This window comes from Myotis myotis, unplaced genomic scaffold (genome assembly GCF_014108235.1).
Source record: "Myotis myotis isolate mMyoMyo1 unplaced genomic scaffold, mMyoMyo1.p scaffold_m19_p_1, whole genome shotgun sequence".
NCBI lineage: Eukaryota > Metazoa > Chordata > Mammalia > Chiroptera > Vespertilionidae > Myotis > Myotis myotis.
In genome coordinates, this window is record NW_023416313.1 from 152,213,093 (window position 1) to 152,235,823 (window position 22,731).

The following is a 22,731-nucleotide window of genomic DNA, read 5'->3' on the forward strand; positions in this document are numbered from 1 at the left end:
AAAATGGTTCCATGGTCAGTAAGTTGAGAAAATGCCATATCCTATATAATAAAAGCATAATACGCAAATCGACTGAATGGTGGAACAACCGGTTGGCGGGAGGCCAGCCAAGGCAAGTGCGGGGGGGGGTGGGGGGTTGGGGGGGGGAAGATGGCGATAGGGGGGGCAGCAGTGACCAGTGGCTCCTGCACGCCCCCTACTGGGGATCGAGCCCCCAACCCCCAACTGGGAATCGAACCGTCATGGGTTGATGCTCAACCACTGAGTAACATTGGCCAGGCTCAGATAATTTTTATTACAGCATATTGTCATGTTGTTTTATTGTTATTGTCTAATTTTATTATTTATTTATTTATTTAAATCCTCACCTGAGGGTATTTTTCCACTGATTTTTAGAGAGAGTGGAAGAAAGAGGGAAAGACAGAGAGGAATATCAATGTGAGAGGAACATGTAGATTAGTTGCCTCCTGCACACACCCCGACCAAGGCCGGGGCAGGGGATGAGCCTGCAACTGAGGTACATGCCCTTGACAGGAATTGAACCAGGGACCCTAGGGTCCAAGGGCCGAAGCTCTCTACCCACTGAGTCAAACCAGCTAGGGCTATTGTTGTCTAATTTATAAATTAAACTTTATCTTAGGTCTGTAGATACAGTGTATAGGGTTCAGTACTATCCCCAGTTTCAGGCCTTTGCTGGGGTCTGGAACACATCCCTTGTTCATAAGGGGGACAACTGAGCGGTAGAGGCTGGGATCCTCTTAAACCCTAATGCACAGGACAAGCTACCACCACAGAAAATGATCTATCTCTAAATATGCCCAAGTTAAGAAACTCTTGATTTGTGCTGATGTCTGGCATGAGGTTTATATGTGGATGTTCACCTTGATGAGAGCCTAAATCTGTGGTGTGCGTGAAACTTAACAACCTGTTTCTGCCTCCACCCCCAACAAAGTGGATTGGCAGAAATTTGCCAATTTCTGTGGTGTAACAGTTTCCACTGTGGCCCATTTCAAGATATCAGCTTTATGTCACTGACCATAGAATTAGGAAGAGACAATGTACCAAACCATTATCAGTTCTGGCCACACAAGGGGGACAGGTTGTCCACTGGATTCTTTTTTTTTTTTTTATGTCCACTGGATTCTTAAAAAATATTGATATCCATCTGTATCTCCTGTTAGCTCCTTTATGGTGTGCAGAGAAAAGGATACAATTCTCTCTACTCTTCTCATTTTCCTGTTGTTTTAGTGTTTCTCTAGAGGTAGGATTACTTAATTTGAGTTTAACATGGGAATGAATACCTTAATCCTGAATGCATGGTAAGTCTTAATGTTACAAGTAGAGACAAGGGGGACAAAGGGGGGGAGGGGAAATAGAGCCTGGAGGAACGAATAAAAAGGGAAAGGCTGGAGAAGTGTAGGGAGGGAAAGAATAAGAAAAAAAAAATCTAATCTAATAATAGACAAACAGGATAATTGACCGTACCTTCGCTATGCCGCCCATGGGCTAATCAGCATGATATGCAAATTAACCGCCAGCAAAGATGGCAGTTAATTTGCATATGTAGGCTCCAAGCTGCGGAGCGAAGTCTGAAGGCGAGCTGGAGCAGCGAAGACGGAAGACGGAAGGCGGCTCCGGCCAGAGCGAAGGCCTGGGTCCCGAGTGCCGGAGGAAAACCGGTTCCGGCAGCCAGAGGAAGGGAAGGCCTATTGCACGAATCTCTTCGTGCAACAGGCCTCTAGTGTAGAAATAAGTGTCTACTGTTAAGAAAAAAAAAAAAAGCAGCAACACAGAAAAATGCAGAATTAAAAAATACTATTATCCTGCCCTGCTAGCATAGCTCAGTGGCTGAGCATCGACCTATGAACCAGGAGGTCATGGTTCGATTCCAGGCCAGGGCACATGCCCTGGTTGCAGACTCCATCCCCAGTGGGGGGCGTGCAGGAGGCAGCCAATCAATTATTCTCTCTCACCATTGATGTTTCTCTCTCTCTCTCTCCCTCTCCCTTCCTCTCTGAGATCAATAGAAATATATTAAAAAAATACTATTATCCTGACATTCTCTCCTGCATTCCCTCTCTTGACTAATGGCATCAACTACTTGGTCATTCAAGCTAGAAACCTGGGCATCAATCCTAACTTCTCATCTCCCCGACCTTCCCATTTACAATTGGACACGAAGTCCTGTTAATTCTTCCATCTCCTTTCTGTCCCTATTATCTGCCTCCTTGGCGCTCAACTTAATTCAGGCCCTATTTGTGGCCTACATTTTCCCAATGATTTCCAAATGCCTTTGCCTAGAATTCTAATTCTCTTCCAGAGAATATCAATCAGGCAAACTCCTGCTCAACCCTCAGGCCCTGGCTTAAGGGTCTATTTCTCATGAAGCCTTGGGCAACTACTCACTTAGATGTAGGTTAAATTTTCCTCCCTGGGCCTTCACCTTGATCCACTCACTGTACTCAGCACACTACGGCAATCATCTGTTTACAGCAGTATTTTTCTTGTGGGAAGTGAGCTATTTGAGGGCAGACAATGTTTTTGTTGTTGTTTGTTTTGTTTTGTTGTAATCTTCAGGACCTAGCACTGTGCCTGACACTGAGTAGACAACTAAAACAATGAATAGTGTTACATTTGTGTGTGTGTGTCTTTGTGTGTGTGTATTTTTTAATCCAGAAAAGACTGGAGAGGAAAAAAACACTTATTTTGCAACACTGATTGGATGATGGACATTTTAAGTCCTTGGTTTTATTTCATGTGGTTTCTGTAATACAAAGTTAAAAATGACTCCCATGTGCCCTTATAACTAATTGCCCTTCTTCCCCTTGGTTAAAAATATAGACTGATCCATAAAATGGACTACTATTTAGGTATAAAAGAAACCAAACATTAAATAATGAGTCTCAAAAAAATTTCTGCTGAATAAGTGAAAACTCGAATAGGCTGCGGTGAGAGAGAATGCTAGTTCCCCGTTGCCCCGCCCTGCTACATCAGGCGAGCTAGGTCGCTAGGCTTGTTTCTGTGGGTAACGGGCTGTAGCGGGGTCTCACGCTCCTGTGCTAAGAGTGAGCTACAGCGGTTGCTCCGCAGGCTTCCTCTTGGGAACTCGTTTGGTGCCGATCTTCCCGCTCCTGGCTGCTGGCTGCAGTCCGCACCACCTCTCCCCAGAGACCCACCCCCTTTACCTCCACACCTGCTCGTGAACCCCGAGTTCAGTCCATTTAAAATTATATTCATTCTTAATAATCAGGAGATTAAACTGCAAAAGTAGTTTTATGCAAATACACCCATATTTGTGTGTGTGTATATATATACTTTTTTACAAAAACGAGTTTATATTATACAGACTGTTCTATAATCTGCCCTTTCACTGTCCTCCCACCGGCCTGGCCCGGCCCGAGCCGCCCCGCCCCCGCCCCGGGCTCCGTCCCGCACGCCGCGCTGCAGCCACCAGCCCCTCGCGGCAGCTTCCGGTGGGGCGCGGCGTCTCCGCGTGGCCCGGCCCCGGGCGCTCAGCACCGCCGGCCCCGGCCAGATGCAGGCGGACCGCGGAGCTCGGGGCGGCCACGGACGCCGGCCCGGCCGCGACCGGCCCGGCGGAGATCGCGACCGCGAGAGGGCGGGGGCCGCGGCGGCGGTGGCGAGAGGCGGCGGCGGGGACGGAGGCGGCCGCCGGGGCCGCGGTCGGGGTTTCCGCGGCGGCCGTGGACGAGGCGCCCCGCGGGGCGGACGCCGGGAGCAGGGAGGCCGGGGCGCCGGAGGCAGAGCGCCGGTAAGAGGCGAAGGTGGGGGGAGTCGGGACCGGGCTGGTGGGGTCCGGGTCGCGAGCCAAGAGCCGTGACTGGCGTCCTGGGCGCGCGCGCGGGGCTGGCGGCGGCGCCTGCGCGGGGCGGGGCGGGGCGGGGAGCGCGCGCCGGGCGCGCACGTGGCGCCTCCGTGGGTTCGCCTCTCGCCCCGGACTCAGTCCGTGGACTTCCCCGCCGGCCCAACGGGTCCCGGGACCGTAGTGCAGAACCCAGGGCCCGAGGCGGTGTCGGGGCTCAAGCCTCGGGGGCCTGTTGGGTTCGGTGGGTGTCAGTGTGAGTGGGTGGGAGTGAGGCCAGGGCGTGGTCTCCAGGACTTAACGCTTGGGCAGCCTTACCTACAGGGAGACGTTCCTGCAATTAGGAGAGAAGGGATTTTTTAATTTATTTTTTAGTCTGTTGTGTTCACTGTGCTATGCCTGGCACACAGTTGGCACATAATAAATGTTTATAGAATGAAATAGTGGCCAGGATGGACTGGACTCGTACTACTTGGGGATGGGATCAGATGCATAGTTCTCTCTCTCTTTTTAAAGTGGGACCTTGACTTAGGAGTTTAATTCGTTCGGAGACGGAGCTCGTTAAGGAGCTCGTTCACTCAAATTACTCTATCAACTCAATGCAAAAAATCAGCGGAGAGACAGCTGGTATCTCAAAAAACTCGTTAGTTGGGACACTCGTAAGTTAAGGCCCCACTGTAGTTCTCTTTTAATATATATATATATGTAGGAATCAGGCCACTGGCCTTTGTCTTTTTGCATTTTCAATCAAGTGTTTCAGCAATCAGGGCCGAATTTTAATAGCGATGTGATCGGTCTGTCAATGTAACACATTCATAAGGAAAGTTCTTAGAGATCACGGCAGGGAAAGATATGGACAAACTGCTACTCTACTGATATCCCAGCTGAAGGAGTTAGATTACTGTCTTTTTGTGAGCTGTTCTGCTGTTATTTTAACATTTATAGTACAAAACTGCCTTTATGTTTTGAATTCTCATGTGCATAGGTAAAAACAATTTCTGTATTGAGGCAAAATTTCCTATAACTGCATTACTTGCTATATCTTCAGGGCACAGTAGGTAAGACGTCCCTGAAGATAGTTGTATACAGAAATACAGAGTTGGAAGAAGATTTCAAGTGTAACATACTTAACCTTGTTGAGATCAAGGTAGGTAAGAAGTAAAATATGAGTGAGGTATGAAGAAATACTTAGTGCCAGGTTATCAGGGAATGAGGGAAACTCAGGCCAATTTAGTGTGCACATGTTACCTTTGTAACAACATTACTTATATATACATGTAACTTTATATAACTATAATAACTTTATTTTTAAAGCAGCTTAAAGTTATTTAAACAACTTTATGTATACGTATATATGTAACATCTTCAATTTGACAGGTTAACAGACTTGCCTACTGTCATAGCTGGTGGCAGAGCTGGGATTTATACTGAGTTGCCCTGGACTCCACTACATTTTATCTCTTAATTATTGTGAACCAATCACCACTTTACTGAGAACAAAGTAGGCACTCCTTGTCTACAGGGATCATGTTTTAACTAGAGGCCCGGTGCACTCCTGCCACTGCGCTCTCCCAGCTTCTGGCTGAGCAGCGCTCCCCCTGTGGGAGCGCACTGACCACCAGGGCACAGCTCCTGCACTGAGCGTCTGCCCCCTGCTGGTCAGTGTGCGTCATAGCTTTGGGCCGAAACTGGCTCTCTGATATCTCCCGAGGGGTCCCAGATTGCAAGAGGGCGCAGGCCAGGCCGAGGGACCCCACCCGTGCATGATCGGGGCCGGGGAGGGACATGGGAGGTTGGCCAGACAGGGAGGGACTGCGGGAAGCTCCAGAGTGTGTCCAGCCCATCTCACTCAGTTCCAATTGATAGGACCCCAGCAGCAAGCTAACCTACTGGTTGGAGAGTCAGCGTCTGCCCCCTGGTTGTCAGTGCACATCATAGCAAGCAGTTGAACAGCCTTAGCATATCATTAGCATATTATGCTTTGATTGGTTGAACGGCCAAACAGATGACCAGACACTTAGCATATTGGGCTTTTATTATATAGGGTAGAAATTGTAGTAATGGTTCTTTTGGGACTTACTGAAGTGTCTGGTGCAAAGGCCTTTAATAACTGTCTCTACCTCGTTAAAGTGAGTGAATGAAGGTGCTTCTGTTGTATTTATCTGTGTTGAACTAAATTGAATAAAACGACGGTCTATCATTTAGAGCAGTGGTTCTCAACCTTGGCTGCACATTAGAATTACCTGGGAATCTTTTTAAAATCCTGATTTCTGGGCCTCATCATCCGGAAATTCTGTTTCTTTGTTATGGGGTAGGGCCACAACAATAGTAACAAAGAAACAGAATTTCTGGAGGATGAGGCCCAGAAATCAGGATTTTTTTTTTAAAAATATATTTTATTGATTTTTTACAGAGAGGAAGGGAGAGAGATAGAGAGTTAGAAACATCGATCAGCTGCCTCCTGCACACTCCCTACTGAGTATGTGCCTGCAACCAAGGTACATGCCCTTGACCGGAATCAAACCTGGGACCCTTGAGTCCGAAGGCCGATGCTCTATCCACTGAGCCAAACCAGTTAGGGCAGAAATCAGGATTTTAAAAAGATTCCCAGGTGATTCTAATGTGCAGCCAAGGTTGAGAACCACTGATTTAGAGGATGAATAATATTCTTTTCATTTATGCTAATATTGTAACCCTTTCTGTTAAAGTTTTAGGCTTTATCTTTTTGGAATGGTTTTTAAAATTTCGTTTTTTATATTTTCTTTTAGGAGTTTCTCACTTCACAGTTTGATTCAATGTGTTAGTGTATGTGAATCTGTGGCACAGTGCCTGGGGCATAAATAACAGTTGCAGCCCCCACCACTTCTACCACTGTTACCACCACCATCATATTTTTTGGGGGTGGGGGGTGGGGGAGGGGGAGGAAAAAGCACTGGCTTGCTCCCAGGAGGGACCGTGCCCCACCATCATGTTTTTAGGCAAAGCTGGCTGAAGAGATGTGGGAAAGATTATTCCTTCATTTTGGTTTGGGTTAGTGACCTGTAAGGTCTTCAGATTCTGAAGTACTGTTCATATTTAGGCTTGCTAACAATAACATGATTGGTGCCTAAAGACTAAATGGGACAAGATGGATGGCCTACCTGAGACCTTCTTGTTCTCACATCTCATGGTGCATTTGTGCCAAAAATGGAGATTAATTGAAATGATCAGAAAGAAAAAAATCATAATAGAGTTTTAGCTATGTAAGGACCAGGTGCCTAACTCTGGAATTTAGTACTGTTTACATACAGCCTTTGCTTTCTGTTTTAGACCGACCACGACAGATACATGGCTTGTAAATGGAAAACAAGACAAAATAAAACTAGACAAAAAAACTTCTAGATACATAATACTCCAAGGTAACTTAGTTGAATACATAGCCTCTGCGAGTCTCTTGCTCCTAAATCAGTCCTTCTGCAGATGGTATGAACCCAAAGCCTGCAGAGTATGAGTAAGCATCCTATCTAATAATAGACAAACATGGTAATTGACTGTACCTTCACTACACCTCCCATAGGCTAATCAGTTAGATATGCAAATTAACCTCCAACAAAGATGGCGGTTAATTTGCATATGTAGGCATGAAGCGGTGGAGTGAAGACTGAAGGCGGCTCTGACTGGAGCAGCGATGGCTGGAGCGAAGGCCTGGGTCCCGGGTGCCGGAGGAAAACCGGTGCCGGAGGAAAACCGGTGCCGGCAGCCAGGGGAAAGGAAGGCCTATTGCACGAATCTTTTCGTGCAACGGGCCTCTAGTTCTATATAATAAAAGCCTAATATGCTAAGTGTTTGGTCATCCAGTCATCTGTTCAGCCAGTCAAAGCATAATATGCTAATGTTATGCTAAGGCTGCTCAACAGCTCACTATGTTGTGCATTGACCACCAGGGGGAAGACAGTCAACTGGTCAACCAGTTGCTATGATGTGCACTGACCACCAGGGGGCACACTCTGACCAGTAGGTTAGTTTGCTGCTGGGGTCCAGCCGATCGGGACTGAGCAAGATGGGCTGGACATGCCCTGGACCCCTCCCGTGGTCCCTCCCTGGGTGGCCACCTCCTATGTCCCTCCCCAGCCCCAATCATGCACTGGTGGGGTCCCTCGGCCTGGCCTGCACCCTCTTGCAATCTGGGACCTCTCGGGGGATGTTGGAGAGCCAGTTTTGGCCCGATGCCGCAGGCCAGGCTGGGGGACCCCACTGATGCATGAATTCATGCACTAGGCCTCTAGTATATCATAAGACTAATTATCTTCATTGAATACCTACTGGGAGCATGAGGTACTTGATGCAATGTATACTTAAAATTTTTTTTATTAAAAAAACCCCCACAAACAACCCAGATACTGGGGTTTGTTAGTATTATATTCATCTTTTTGATGAGCTATTAGCAAAGAGAAAGTCAAGGCCTATTGGCTTTCTTTGGAATTTCCCCCCTCTCTTTTCCTCCTTATAGTTAATGATAGTAACTCACAATTATTGAGCACTTGGTATGAGATGAGAAAACTTAGGCACAGTTAAGTAACTCACAGTTAGGAGAGGTTAAATAATTTATCCTTTACCACTCAGCCAGCAAATTGCAATGCCTGGATTCAACCCAGGCATTTTGGTTTGAGGACTTGTGCTTTCAATGACTACCCTAACGTGCCTCTTGAGTGACTTTGAGATTTGAAAAGGGGGGTGTGTGGAGGACTGTTGAGTGATGCTTTTCACACACCTGTTTTTTCCTGATGTTTCGATATGGTTATAAGGCTTTAAGGTAATACTGATACCATCTTTAGTTATTGTGGATGTCAGATCTTAGCTTTCTTGCTCCATATTTATATGGCAGCTGCTTTTAATCATCTATAATAATAAAAGGGTAATATGCTAATTAGACCTGACATCCTTCTGGATGTCATTCTGGACGTCCTTCCTGATGAAGCCGGGGCTGGAGGGAAGCAGCCTGGGTCCTGGGTGCCTGCCAGTGACTGGAGGAGGGAAGCAGCCTGGGTCCCGGGTGCGTGCAGACGGCCAGAGGAGGGAAGCAGCCCGGGTCCTGGGTGCCTGCTGGCAGCCAGAGGAGGGAAGCAGCTCAGGTCCCGGGTGCCTGCTGGCGGCCAGAGGAGGGAAGCCTGGGTCCCGGGTGCTGGAGGGAAGCCGGTGTCGGCAGCTGGGGGAAGGAAGGCCTACTCTTCCAGAAATTTCGTGCATGGGGCCTCTAATCTGTATATATAAAAGCCTAAGCGACCAAACGACTGGTCGACCAGCTGCTATGATGCTCACTGACCACCAGGTGGCAGATGCTCAATGCAGGAGCTGCCCCCTGGTGGTCACTGTGCTCCCACAGAAGGAGTGCTGCTCAGCCGACCAACAGGCACCAGACGCAGGTGCCTCATGGCTGGCTGCTGAAGCCTGGACACCACAGCAGAGTGGCAGCGAGCCTACCGAGTGGCAGTGGCGGTGGCAGGTGCAGCGGGGCGGGGATAAGCAGGAGTGGCAGGCAGTAGCAGCAGGCGGTGTTGGACTGCCGGTTTTGGCCCGATCCTCGCAGGCTACGTCAAGGTGTACGAATCTGTGCACTGGGCCTCTAGTGTTTTAATAATTTACTAGAGGCCTGGTGCATGAAATTTGTGCACACAGAGGGCGTCCCTCAGCTCGGCCTGTGCGCTCTCGCAGTCTGAGAGCTCTCGGGGGAAGTCTGACTGCTGTGGAGATGGGAGCGGCTCCCGCCACCGCTGCTGCACTCGCCAGCTGTGAGCTTGGCTTCTGGCTGAGCAGCGCTCCCCCTGTGGGAGTGCACTGACCATCAGGGGGCAGCTCCTGTGTTGTGCGAGATCGGGCCGAAACCAGTTCTCCAACATCCTCCGAGGGGTCCTGGATTGCGAGAGAGCGCAGGCCAGGCCGAGGGATCCCACCGGTGCATGATCGGGGACACAAGAGGTTGGCCAGCTGGGGAGGGACCGCGGGAGGGCTCCAGGTCGTGTCCTGCCCGTCTTGCTGAGTATCGATTGGCTGGACCCCAGCAGCAAGCTAACCTACTGGTCGGAGTGTCTGCCCCCTGGTGGTCAGTGCACATCATGGTGACTGGTCGACCGGTTGATTCTCTGTCCCCTGGTGGTCAGTGCACGTCATAGTGAGTGGTTGAGCGGCCTTAGCATATCATTAGTATATTATGCTTTGATTGGTTGAATGGATGACCAGACATTTAGCATATTAGGCTTTTATTACATAGGATGTCTAATAAAAGATAAGGTAGCTATTTATAGCTGCATTAAGGAAGGTAGTAATTTGAGGCATTTTTTCCTGACCAAACTTTTGCTTTGCAAACAATAGTGTAAACCCTTTGCCTGAGGATTTGACATTTGACATTTTTATTGCTACCATTTCACTCAGTAAAAGGAATCTCTGACTTTGATGTTCAAGTTTACTATGAACCTGGAAGAAGACAGATGTCAAATCAAAGTTGCTGGCAGGTTTCTAAGGCACTTGCCCCTTCATTGTTGCTGGAAGGAGTCACCCTTATAGTGTCAGACAGAGATTAAAAGCTCAAACTAAATGAGCTTTCTTTCTTTTCTTTTCTTTTCTTTTCTTTTCTTTTCTTTTCTTTTCTTTTCTTTTCTTTTCTTCTCTTTTCTTTTCTTTTCTTTTCTTTTCTTTTCTTTCCTCCTCCCTCCTCCTCCTCCCTCCCTCCCTCCCTCCCTCCCTCCCTCCCTCCCTCCCTCCCTCCCTCCCTTCCCTTCCCTCCCTCCCTTCCTTCCTTCCTAGAAAGAATGAAGTACTTTTGGTTAAAAGCTGAATGTGCTTAAGTATCCTCCCAAAATTGCTTTAAGATTAGCTCTTCAAAACCCATGAAATTGACTCTCCTGTTGCAAACTGCTGCTCAGACACTGTAATGTTTTGGCATCCTTATCCTTTCTAGTGTGTACCGTTTTGAGGTTTGTTTTTCTTACCATCATTTCACTTACATATTTCCATTATTTTTAAAAAATATATATTTTTATTGATTTTTTACAGAGAGGAAGGGAGAGGGATAGAGGGTTAGAAACGTTGATGAGAGAGAAACATTGATCAGCTGCCTCCTGCACGCCTGCAACCAAGCCCTTGACCGGAATCGAACCCGGGACTTTTCAGTCCACGACCTGACACTTTATCCACTGAGCCAAACCGGTCAGGGGCATATTTCCATTATTGATACAGCTAACTGGTTCTTAATACTTTCTGCTTGTATTCTGCCTGAACTATTTTTGATAAATTATGAATGATGCTGTACTTTAACATTTCTATCTAACATTTTGAGTCAATGGTTCAGATAGTTTCAGAATATAAAATTTCCAGCATATTGTATATATATATATAGACATATTAAATGGAACCATCACATCATTGCTATTACATAGTCACCATCATTCATTTAAGAATCACATTCAACTCTTTACCAGTGAGAAGATTTACATTATTCCTTATTCCCTTTAACTTGTGTTTTTTAAAAAAATTATCTTTATTGTTGAAAGTATCATAGATGTCTCCTTGCTCTCCCCCACTGATCTCCTCTACCCTGCCCCCGTGCCCCCAGACCTTCACCACACTATTGTCTGTGTCCATCGGTTATGCATATATGCACATAATTAGCTTGTGTTTTAATTCTGCATCTCCTACGGAACTTAATTCAATGTAATACACAGGGTGGGGCAAAAGTAGGTTTACAGTTGTGAATATGGAAAATAATGATTAATAAACTAGAGGCCTGGTGCACGAAATTCATGCACAGGGAGCGGGATGAGGGGTGTCCCTCAGCCCAGCCTGCACCCTCTCCAATTTGGGACATCCCTCTCACAATCCGGGACTGCTGGCTCCTAACCACTCGCCTGCCTGCCTGCCTGATTGCCCCTAACTGCTCCCCTGCTGGCCTGATCGTCCCCAGCTGCCCTTCCCTGCTGGCCTGATTGACCCCAACTGCCTTTCCCTACAGGGCTAGGGGACAGGGGGACTCTAGCTGGATGAGGCAGGGCTGAAGGGACGGGGGGACTGAGGCTGGATGAGGCACGTCGTGCCTGCTGCCCCCCAGTGTGGCTGAGAGGACTGGGGACTCAGGCTGGATGAGGCGAGGCTAAGGGAACTGGGTGCTGCCATCTTGTGGCTGTGGGCACCGCCATCTTGTGAGGGTGTGACAGTCAATTAGCAAATTCCCTCTATTGGCTGTCAGTGCTGCCGTCTTGTGAGGTGTGATAGTCAATTAGCATATTTCCTCTTTATTAGATAGGACTAGAGGCCCGGTGCACAAAAATTTGTGCACTCGGGGGGGAGTGGGGGGTCCCTCAGCCCGGCCTGTGCCCTCTCGCAGTCTGGGACCCCTCGGGAGATAACGACCTGCTGGCTTAGGCCTGCTCCTGGGTGGCAGAGGGCAGGCCCAATCCCTAGGTGCAGCCCCTGGTTGGGCTCAGAGCAGGGCCGATTGGGGGGTTGGGGCACCGCCCCCTGTCACACTCAAGGCAGGGTCGATGGGGAGGTTGCGGCGCCACCCCCTGTCATGCACAGAGCAGGGCCAATCAGGGGGTTGGGGAGCTCCCCCCTGTCACGCACAGAGCATGGCCCAACAGGGGGTTGGGGAGCTTCCCACGGTCACGCACACAACAGGGCCCATCAGGGGGTTGGGGAGCTCCCCTCTGTCACGCACAGAGCAGGGCCCATCAGGGGGTTGGAGAGCTCCCTCCTGTCATGCACACAGCAGGGCCCATCAGGGGGTTGGGGAGCTCCCCCCTGTCACACACAGAGCAGGGCGGATCAGGGGGTTGGGGCGCCGCCTTCTATCACCCACAGAGCAGGGCTGATCAGGGGGTTGGGGCGCCGCCACTGTCACACTCAGGGCAGGGCCGATGGGGAGGTTATGGCTCTACCCCATCATACACAGAGCAGGGCCCGTGGAGGGGGGGTTGGGGCGCCGCCCTCTATCACCCACAGAGCAGGGCCGATCAGGTGGTTGGGGCGCCGCCACTGTCACACTCAGGGCAGGGCCGACGGGGAGGTTATGGCTCTACCCTGTCACACACACAGCAGGGCCTGTGGGGTGGGAGGGTTTGGGCGCCGCACCCTGTCACACACAGAGCCGCAGGGCGATCAGGGGGTTGGGGAGCTCCCCCCATCAGGCACAGAGCAGGGCCGATCAGGGGATTGGGGCGCCTTCCCCTGTCAGGAACAGAGCAGGGCCGATAGGGAGTTTGTGGCCCCGCCCCCTGTCACACACAGAGCCACAGTATGATCAGGGGGATTGGGCGCTGCCCCCTGTCACACTGATCCCGGTGCTGGGAGGCCTCGTGGCTCCGCTGATCCCGGTGCTGGGAGGCATATTACCCTTTTACTATATAGAATAGAGGCCTGGTGCATGGGTGGGGGCCGGCTGGTTTGCCCTGAAGGGTGTCCTGGATCAGGGTGGGGGTCCCCACTGGGGTGCCTGGCCAGCCTGGGTGAGGGGATGATGGCTGTTTGCAGCTGGTCACACACCCTGCAGGGTGGGGGTCCCCACTGGGGTGCCTGGCCAGTCTGGGTGAGGGGCTGAAGGCTGTTTTCAGGCTGGCGGGTGACTGAAGCTCCCAACTGCTCCTTTTTTTCTTTTCTTTTTTTTTTTAATTCTGGGCCAGCTTTAGCTCTGAGGCTTAGCTCCAGCTCTGAGGCCTCTGCTGCTGAAATCAGGTATCTGGTTTGTTTACGTTCTATAATCGAAACTCTGTATAACTCCAGCTCTGAGATAACGGCTCGCTGAAAGCAGGTTTCTGGTGTTTTATTTAGCTTCTGTATTTGTTACAATGTTTCTTAAACTGCAAGCTCAGAGGCCGGCAAGGCAGGCGGGGAACGTTGGAGTCCTCCGTCACTGAAGCAAGCAAGCCTCATGTTAGTTTCAAGCTGCCTGGCTGCCGGCCGCCATCTTGGCTGGCAGTTAATTTGCATATCGCCCTGATTAGCCAATGGGAAGGGTAGCGGTCGTACGCTAATTACCATGTTTCTCTTTTATTAGATAGGATAATATAAAAATCAACTTTTGCATACTCATAACTGTAAACCTACTTTTGCCCTACCCTGTATTTTTTAGCTCAAAAATATTTTAGTGATCACCTTTTCTGCTTCTCTGTAACAAGTTTTGATTAAAAACATGTTTTATAACCTTAGATATATATTTTTCTTTATATTGAGTTAAGAGTACATTGATTAATATACAGTTTATTTTGATTAGCTATTATTACACATAAAGGTAAGTTTATTGTAAATGTTCTTATTTTCCCTAATGAATTTACTAAGGTATCCGTAGATGAATATTACTTATTGCCTGGATGAGACAGGATTCAGTGTCAGTTGTTTTCCTAATTTTGTTTTTATAGACGTAAGTACTGAAAACATGGGTAGTGGTAATGGTTGGAGCTTCATTATATGTGTCACTCCATTCTTTGAATACCTTTCTAATTATATGCCAAAATCATTATAAAAAATGTCAATGATCTGTCAGCTGTCAACTGGATTAGGCTCTCCTTCAATTTTGTTGAAAGCAGGGAATTGGAAATTATCTTGTTACTCAGTCTTTAGAATTATACTCTCTCAACATCTGTCCGTATATTTAAAATGACCTCTTTGCTTGGGGACTCAGGGAACACACCATAGTCAGAGTGAGAATGGCTGAGAAGGGTTTTTTTTTTTTTTTCGGGGAGTGGGTCTGGGGGAGGTTTGGGCTATGCACCATTTGCAGACTATGCTTTCCAGGTATTTGTCATTCTTAACAGTCACAGTCTCTGCTTGGATGGAAAATGGCAAGCTCTTAATTTGAGACCACCAGGCTGTGGTTCCTGGAGAATTAGGTCCTAACCCGCTGCTGCTTTTTCCTGTGATTATTTCTCACTGTACTGGGCAGCTGGCCTCTAAAGAGGTCAGGTAGCTCATTTGATCCTAACCGCACCACAGCACAACTTTCTAGCCTTTTTTAGAAATTAAGTTATTGTAAAGGTGTTTTCTATTCACACGACACTGTTCCCAGATGCACTTTGAAATAACAAAGGAAGAATTAAAGACCATACCGACACAATTATTTCTATTCTATAGAAGCTACCGATTAACTTATCGGGGCATTAGATTCATTCCTTTTGAAATTTCATTTTCTTTTGTTAGAAGCCATATGCGTGGTGGTGGTGGTGGTGGTGGTGGTGGAGTGTGTGTGTGTTTTGAGGTGCCAAGAGTAAAGGCTTTATGCTTTTTATTTTCTTTTGGATGCAAATCAACATTTTGGTTTTGTCTGAAAAAGGAGCACTGGATAGATATATGTTATAGATATTTCACTTTTGAGTGGATTTTGTCAGAGGATGTTGAAAAAAACACAAACGGATGTGCTTAATTGTATCCTGATGTTGCTAGGATGATGTTTTTAGAATTTGACCAACCTGATGTCAGTCAGCCTTAACTTGCTAAAAAGACAATTTTTGTAAAGAACACCGCTCCCAGGGATGCTTTCCCTACCAGCCATTGGTGTGTGCACCCCGGATGAAAATGAAAAACTACATAGGAGACTGATAGAGTTACCTGTTGTACACCTACAGTCCTACATTTGTGTCCTCTTGCTATTAAGTACTGATATAAATATATTTGATCCCTATGTTTTTTATAAAATATGTTTTTATTGATTTTAGAGAGAGGAAGGGAGAGGGAGAGAGAGACAGAGAAAAAAACATGAATGAGAGAAACATCACATCCATCAGCTGCCTCCTGCACGCCCCAGCTGGGGATTGAGTCTATAATCCAGGCATGTGACCTGTGGGGGAATCCAACTGGTGACCTTTTGGTGGATAGGTCGATGCTCAGCCTCTGAGCTACACCAACCAGTGCTGATTCCTATTTCTTTAACACCAAGTCAAACTTATGTTGTAGGATAGTAAACACATTAAAAATCAATTTCAGAGAGGAAGAGAGGGGGAGAGATATAGAAATATCAATGATGAGAGAGAATCATTGATTGGCTGCCTCCTGCATGCCCTACTGGAGGGTTGAGCCCACAACAGGAGCATGTGCCCTTGACCAGAATTGAACCTGGGCCCCTTTAGTCCACAGGCTGATGTTCTATCCACTGAGCCAAACCAGCTAGGGCAGTAAACACATTTTAATATAGTTAATCTAAGCAAAGCATCATTGGGATGACAGGACTGTTACCAAAAACCCATATATTATTGGGTTACCAGTGCTGTGATTCCTTCATTTTTGTATTTAGCTGTGAGAAGTTATTAATGCTGAGAGATTTTGTTAATGGGTGTATTTTCTGTGAAATAGCCATCATAATTAGATTTCGATCATCTTTGGTATAAAAAGAACAATTACACCTGCATTTTGGGAAAAATTTAAAATATCTAGTATTCCTTCTCAAAGTCTAATGCAGTGTGAATTTTATTTAAATAGAGGATTTGGAATCTGTGGTTCTGTTGTGTGTGAATCTCAAGTTCACATCCCAGTAGTTGGAATGATATTGAGGAGTAGGCTATTTCACCCTCATGCTTTCCTTTTGCTACAAGGCTGATAATAAAATAACGTGTCCTTGTTTAATGTATGGGCTTATTAGAGCCTAGTCTTATATTATTGAAGAAGGCTTAACCCCTATTGCAGATTCACAAACTCCAAGTCCTTTCAAAGAAGTTATGAGTTTTCTGGGAGCAAAGGCTGGTAAAAATGAGTATTTTCCTAAAGACAAAGCTTGGCTTCCAGTTTTCCCTTACTGTTCTTCACCTAGCTCCCAGGTTATGTTTCAGCTTGCTGCTTCTTTTATATGTCAGTACGATTTTGTAGAACAATTCCTATTAAGTTTCAGAAAGTATTTTTCTCTTCATAGCCAAGAGAATCATTGAATTAAGAGGCGATCAGAAAACACTGTTTGAAGAGCACATATTTTCCATGCATTGGAAGGAGAAATTAAGCAGCTGAGTTGATTTGTTTTTCATTTTTACAGTGTGGAAGTAGACTGAAAGTAGGTGGTTTTTAGATATACGTGGTGGGGAGCGGGGCTCAGGTTTGCACCTCATCTGTTTTCCACTTGGCTTCCTGGTGGGCAGGGAGGGGAGAAGGTGCTGTTGGAGCTTGAGGATGAGTGTCCACTCTGGTGGGTGGCACCATGGTGATCCCAAGCTTTGGTATTTGACTTGGAGAATTATGGTCAAGGTAGTAGTTCATATAAGTTCATAGACAAATAAATAACCAGGGTATAACTTCTCAGGCCTACTAAGTATTCTGCGTTTTGTCTGTCTTTCTTCCTATACTTTCCCCCCTCCCACCTGTGTTTTTTAAAATCTTTCTTTCAGGGGGAGATATCACACGATGGTCAATGATGTATATTTTGGAGTCTAGCAGACTGGTTAGAATCCTACCTCCCAAGCCCTCAGATGATCACTTTAGTTGGACAGGCCAAGGACCTGTCCCTTTTCCTCCCATCTCTCTTTCCACATACGCACATACTGTATTTTTAAAAATAAAGATTTAAAAATTTTTTAAAAACGAAATGGTAGACATGATGTCACTTTACCCTTAAACACTTAAAAAAGTTTGTATTTCCCCAAAGCAAGGGAAGTTCTTACATAACTGTAGCACAAGTGTCAAAATCAGGAAATCAACATTGATTTAATACTATTATCTGTCCTTACTGAAATTTTGCCCATTGACTCAGTAACATGCTTTATTAGGCTTTGAATCTTTTTTTAAAAAATATATATTTTATTGATTTTTTACAGAGAGGAAGGGAGAGGGATACAGTTAGAAACATTGATGAGAAAGAAACATCAATCAGCTGCCTCCTGCACACTCCTACTGGGTATGTGCCCGCCACCAAGGTACATGCCCTTGATCGGAATCGAACCTGGGACCCTTGAGTCCGCAGGCCGATACTCTATCTATTGAGCCAACCCAGGTAGGGCAGGCTTTGAATCTTGAGGTAATGACATATAGCTGCAGGAGACTTGGAGACTCATGACGGCAGGTACCATGGCATCCTAACGTGTATTTCTCTTACATTACTCTGGCTGAGTTCTCAGGTTCCTGCTTCCTGCTTGTTTTCTCCCCCCTCCACCTCCCTCCACTGCAGCCTCTAGACTTCTCATGGATTTTACAAGCTACCTGAAATTCTTCTAGTAAATTCCTTTTCTGCCTACGTTAGCCATAATTCTATAGTTTGCAACCCGACCTCTACTGTTGTAATTTTTACACTTTCCATTCACATGCTGAGCTCACATGCCACCTTTCTCCGTGAAGCTTCTGCTTTTCCTCAGTTAGCGTCTATTTAGAAAGTATTTAGCAGGTAGGTGGTGCGAGCTAGAGAGAGAGTGTTTTTAGGCCGTGTCCTTTGGGATTTCAGGTCAGGAGAATCCTGTCTGTTCCATTTGCTTTCGATGCATTAGTTGAAGTACCCTCCTCTTGGTGGTTGAAAGCTCAGTAACTAAAAAGTTATTGTTCTCCCAAGGGCCAGCTTTAATTCACATTGGATTTTATATTTTCCTAGTTCTAAGGCCATTAAACTTTTTGATTTAATGCAGGCAGCAGATTCTCTAAATTGTGAGATTGAAACAGGAATTATAGTACCCAGAGGTTTTATATCTGTAGAATCCCTTTTCACTATTTTATTCTTTTTCTGTTTTAAACTCATTTGTTTTATATATTATTCAAGCTTGATTATTTTGTCTATACTTTGTATCTTTGCTACTTTTTACCTTTGAATTCTTTGTCAATCATTAAATAAAGAGTTTTTTAAAAAGCTGCTCATATAATTCTGTATTTTTTATTATGATATTTGAAATGCTAGATTCCATAGGTAATTTTAGTGTTTATTTTTTTTCTTAAACTATTAGTAATTAATTGGCAAGAGTAGATTTTTGTTAAATTTAAACTAGAATTTATTTGTAAAAATGTGCTGTGTTTATTCTATGTACAGAATAATGGGATTGGATAATTTTTTTAAAATCTAGCAGGAAAAAATTAAAGTATACCAGCTTTTTAGTAGTACTCCTTTCTACTGTAAAATTAGGGCAGGACTAACTCAGGACAGAGCATTTCTTGTGCGTCATTTTTTCCCCCTCATGCATAATTTTGTTATTGTTACAGAATTCTAGGTAGAAGGTAGTAGCATCATAGGAACACCTTTAAAACCATGGGAAACATAGACAAGTGTCTAGTAGTTAGAGCCATCTAAATTTTTAGCTTAATGATAAAATTCTAGGGTAATAACAGTGATGATACCAAGGCCATTCATTTTGATGATGGCTAAGGTAATTCAGTTTGTGGCAACCAATACTCTCCTTTCTAGAATGTCTTATCCCTCCATTTTAAAATTATTTTTACTTTTGTTTCTTTTGATAAATGGGAATTGTAGGTTCTTTATTGTTTCAAAGAGATGATATAAACATAAATTAGGTTGCTTACAAATATTTAAAAAATCCTTATTAGTTTTCTTGGTGATAAATTTCCTAATGAAACTATATACAGAAAAAAAAACTTTAAACATTTTTTTTTAAGTGTTGATCATATTATTGGCTGAACTTAGATTCTCTTGGTGGAAGTTGATACAACCAATAAATGAGGCAATTTGACATCAAAATTTAGCCTGTAGCACAGCAATTCTATATTTAGCAGTTTATCTTACTGAACCAATTGGCAAATATAAGTAGATGACTGGTCACAGATGAGTGTTCACTGTGTCGTTGTTTAAAATAAGGAAAACCTGGAAACAACTTCCTAAATATCTAACAAGAAGGACTGGTTAAATAAAAGATGGCATGTCTATGCAGAGGAATACCATGCAGCTGTTAAAGAATGGGGTAGATATGGAAAATGTCCAATACCAAGCGAAACACTTCAGAAAAGTTAGGACAGTATCATACCATTTGTGTGAGAAGAAGGTACTCATTCATATGCGTAGGATATTTCTGGAAGGCTGTATAGGAAACATGTTGTAGTTACCTTTGACGATAAGGAGGATGAGGAAACTTCTTTTTTTAATATCTTCTGTACTATTTAAATTTTTATTTTGTTACCATGAGCATGCATTACTCATATGTTGAGGAAATCAATTAAACAATAAAACTTAAATTAACTGAAAGTGCTTCTTCAGGGTAGGACCTGAAAGAAATCCTCACATTTAATTGATTATCAGAACCTCCCTGTGAAAGAGGCAGGCAGTATTAAATGTAGTTTTACAGATGAAGAGATAGTAATTGGGTGGACTTAGACATTTTTAATGGTACAGCCAACTAGTTGGTGATGGGATTGATACTTGAACTCGAGGTTTCTGACTTCTAGATTGAGATTTATTGTTTTTTGTTTATGAATGAGCAAAACAACTAATTCTGAATTGTTAATTCTGAATTGTTTCTTCCTCTCCTAATACAATTATGTCCTTTTCGTGCTTTCCTATCGAGCATTTCTCCTTTCCTTTTGAATACAGCAAAGGTTAGGCTGTATTGAATTGTAGCTCATCCTTTAGATCTGTTGCCTTCAGTTTTTCTAGTTTATTTAATATGTATCTTATTATTTGAGATTGCAACAGGTGCAGTAGTAAAATATGGAGATGGGAATTTCAGGTGTCCACTAAGTGACTTAGGAATTGAGACTTCTGCCCAGTACCCTAAAGTCGAGGTGTGTGACTTCACTACACTCTACTTCCCAGGCTGTGAAAGTCATACTCCCATCCCCCAAGTTCTAGTTTCTTAAACATACGTTTTAAGTGGGCTATTGTGATATGTGACATTAAAAAGATTTTGAAACTTCAATTTGCCTTTCCTTCTCAAAGTTTTTCTTCCTAAATTGGGGACATTTATAAAAAACAAGTATTAATTCATTCTCATTCTATCACTTATACAACATTTAAATGTGAAAAGTCTTTAAGAGACTACTCAGTTTTAGAATGCCATCTTTATAGCTTGTAATCAATTAAATTATCCTTCTTGATTAAAAAGCTTAAGTGTTAGATTGAGAAATGCTCTGTAAATACACAGTCTGGAAGCTTAAATGTCTTAAAAAATGACTGCGATGGTGATGCTTCATTCCCCCTTTTATAAAAACTAAATTTATTGGGGTGACATTAGTTAATGAGATTATATAGTTTCCAAGTGTACAATTCTGTGACACATCATCTGTATATTGCATCATGTGCCTAACACCCAAAGTCAAGTTGCTTTCCATCACTATATATTTGACCTCCTTTACCCTTTACTGTCCCTCCCACCCCACCTTCCCTTTGGAAACCACCACCCTGTGGTCTCTGTCTATGATTTTTTTGTTGGTTTTTCTTGTTTGTTCATTTGTTGCTTTCAGTTTTATACCCCATCTATGAGTGAAATCATATGGTTCTTGACTTTTTCTGTCTCACTTATTTTGATTAGCATGATATTCTAAAAATCCATCCATGCTGTTATTTTCTTTTACAAAAGTTCTGCTTACAGGATTTTTTAAAAACAAGTGAATAGTAGAGTTAAAAGCAAATGTGTAACTGCTTTTTGCCTATTCAAATAAAGGGCCATCAAACCATCTGTCAAATGAAGGTTGAACTAGATGTATGAACTCCAAGGCCCTTGACCAGCTCCGAAACAACAAGGGAAAGAACATTTCAGGCCACTCCCAGGCACTGTCTGTTGCATAGAAGGCCTGTCTGCTCACAGCCAAGATGAAACCAGCCACCAAAGCACAGCTTTAGCAGTGAACAGCAGGTGGAGTAAGAAGTCCAACATTTTTTCAAATGGAAGTAACATTCATTTCATACTTGAGTCATCGAGGGAACAATCTTGGAATGCATGCAAAGCTGAGTGTGTTCAAACCTTAGCTGAATATGTTAAAACAATAGCAACAATATCTTCATAGTGATTATAATTCTTTTTTTAGAGAGAGAGGAAAGAAGAGGGAGAGATAGGAATATTGATGAGAGAGAAACATTGATAGGCTGCCTCCTGCACACCCCTTACTGGGAATCAAGCTCCCAAACCAGGCATGTGCCCTGACTGGGAATGGAACCTGTGACCTCTTGGTGCATGGGTCAACGCTTAACCACTGAGCCACACTGGCCGGGTGTGATTATAATTCTTTGCTCGTCAATTCTGATTGCTTCCTGGATTGTTGATATTATTTCAAACCAGAGTGGAAAAATCTAAGAAACGATGTATACTCATCATTCTCCTTTGTGTTTCTTCTTTTGTTAGAATAGTACAGTCTTACTCATCAGGGAAAAGAGTAGGAATCAGAGAAACAAGTTACAGAGAATATCATCCTTTGTTGATGGGGTTTCTTATCTTGTGCATGTGTGGGCATTACCTCTGACTGATCATCAATGTATATGTCATGGTCAAGGGTAATTCAGGCAAGGATAATTAGTAAATGTGTGAGTTTAATATGCCATTTAATATTTTATCCTTAACATAGGTATTCTTAGGTGAAAATGTTGGCTCAGAGCACATCTGAATCTAACAATTTTTTTTATATCGACAAGGATGGTTTAATTGATTATATATATAAAAGCCTAAGTGACTGAGTGACCATACAATCAGTCGACTGGTTGCTATGATGTGCACTAACCACCAGAGGGCAGATGCTCAACGCAGGAGGTCAGTTTGCTTCCACAGCCAACCTCCCAGGGCTGGCCAACTTCCCATGGTCCCTCCCCCTGGCCGGCCAACCCTTCCCCCACCCAGCTAGCTGGCCCCCCTCCCCCGATCAGCCCTAACGCTGGCCACTAGTAAATTCCTGCACTGGGCCTCTAGTAAACTATAATGATGGCTTCTGAACTGAATAGTCTCTTAAAGGCTTTTTACATTTAAATGTTTATAAGTGAGAAAGAGAATGAATTGATACTTGTTTGCTATAGGTGTCCCAAATTTAAAGACTGACGTGAAGTATAAACTCCA

The 22,731-nt window shown here is 44.7% G+C and overlaps 1 protein-coding gene across 1 annotated transcript in view; it reads left to right on the forward strand.

The window, feature by feature from the left end:
* The first annotated feature begins 3,439 nt into the window (after positions 1-3,439).
* The window catches only part of AVEN (apoptosis and caspase activation inhibitor), a 174,898-nt gene continuing 155,606 nt past the window's right edge, over positions 3,440-22,731 (forward strand). The window contains exon 1 of the mRNA XM_036296386.1: positions 3,440-3,772. Coding sequence (XP_036152279.1) covers positions 3,536-3,772 — 237 coding nt within the window. The 5' untranslated portion in view covers positions 3,440-3,535. The remainder of the gene's footprint in view (positions 3,773-22,731) is intronic.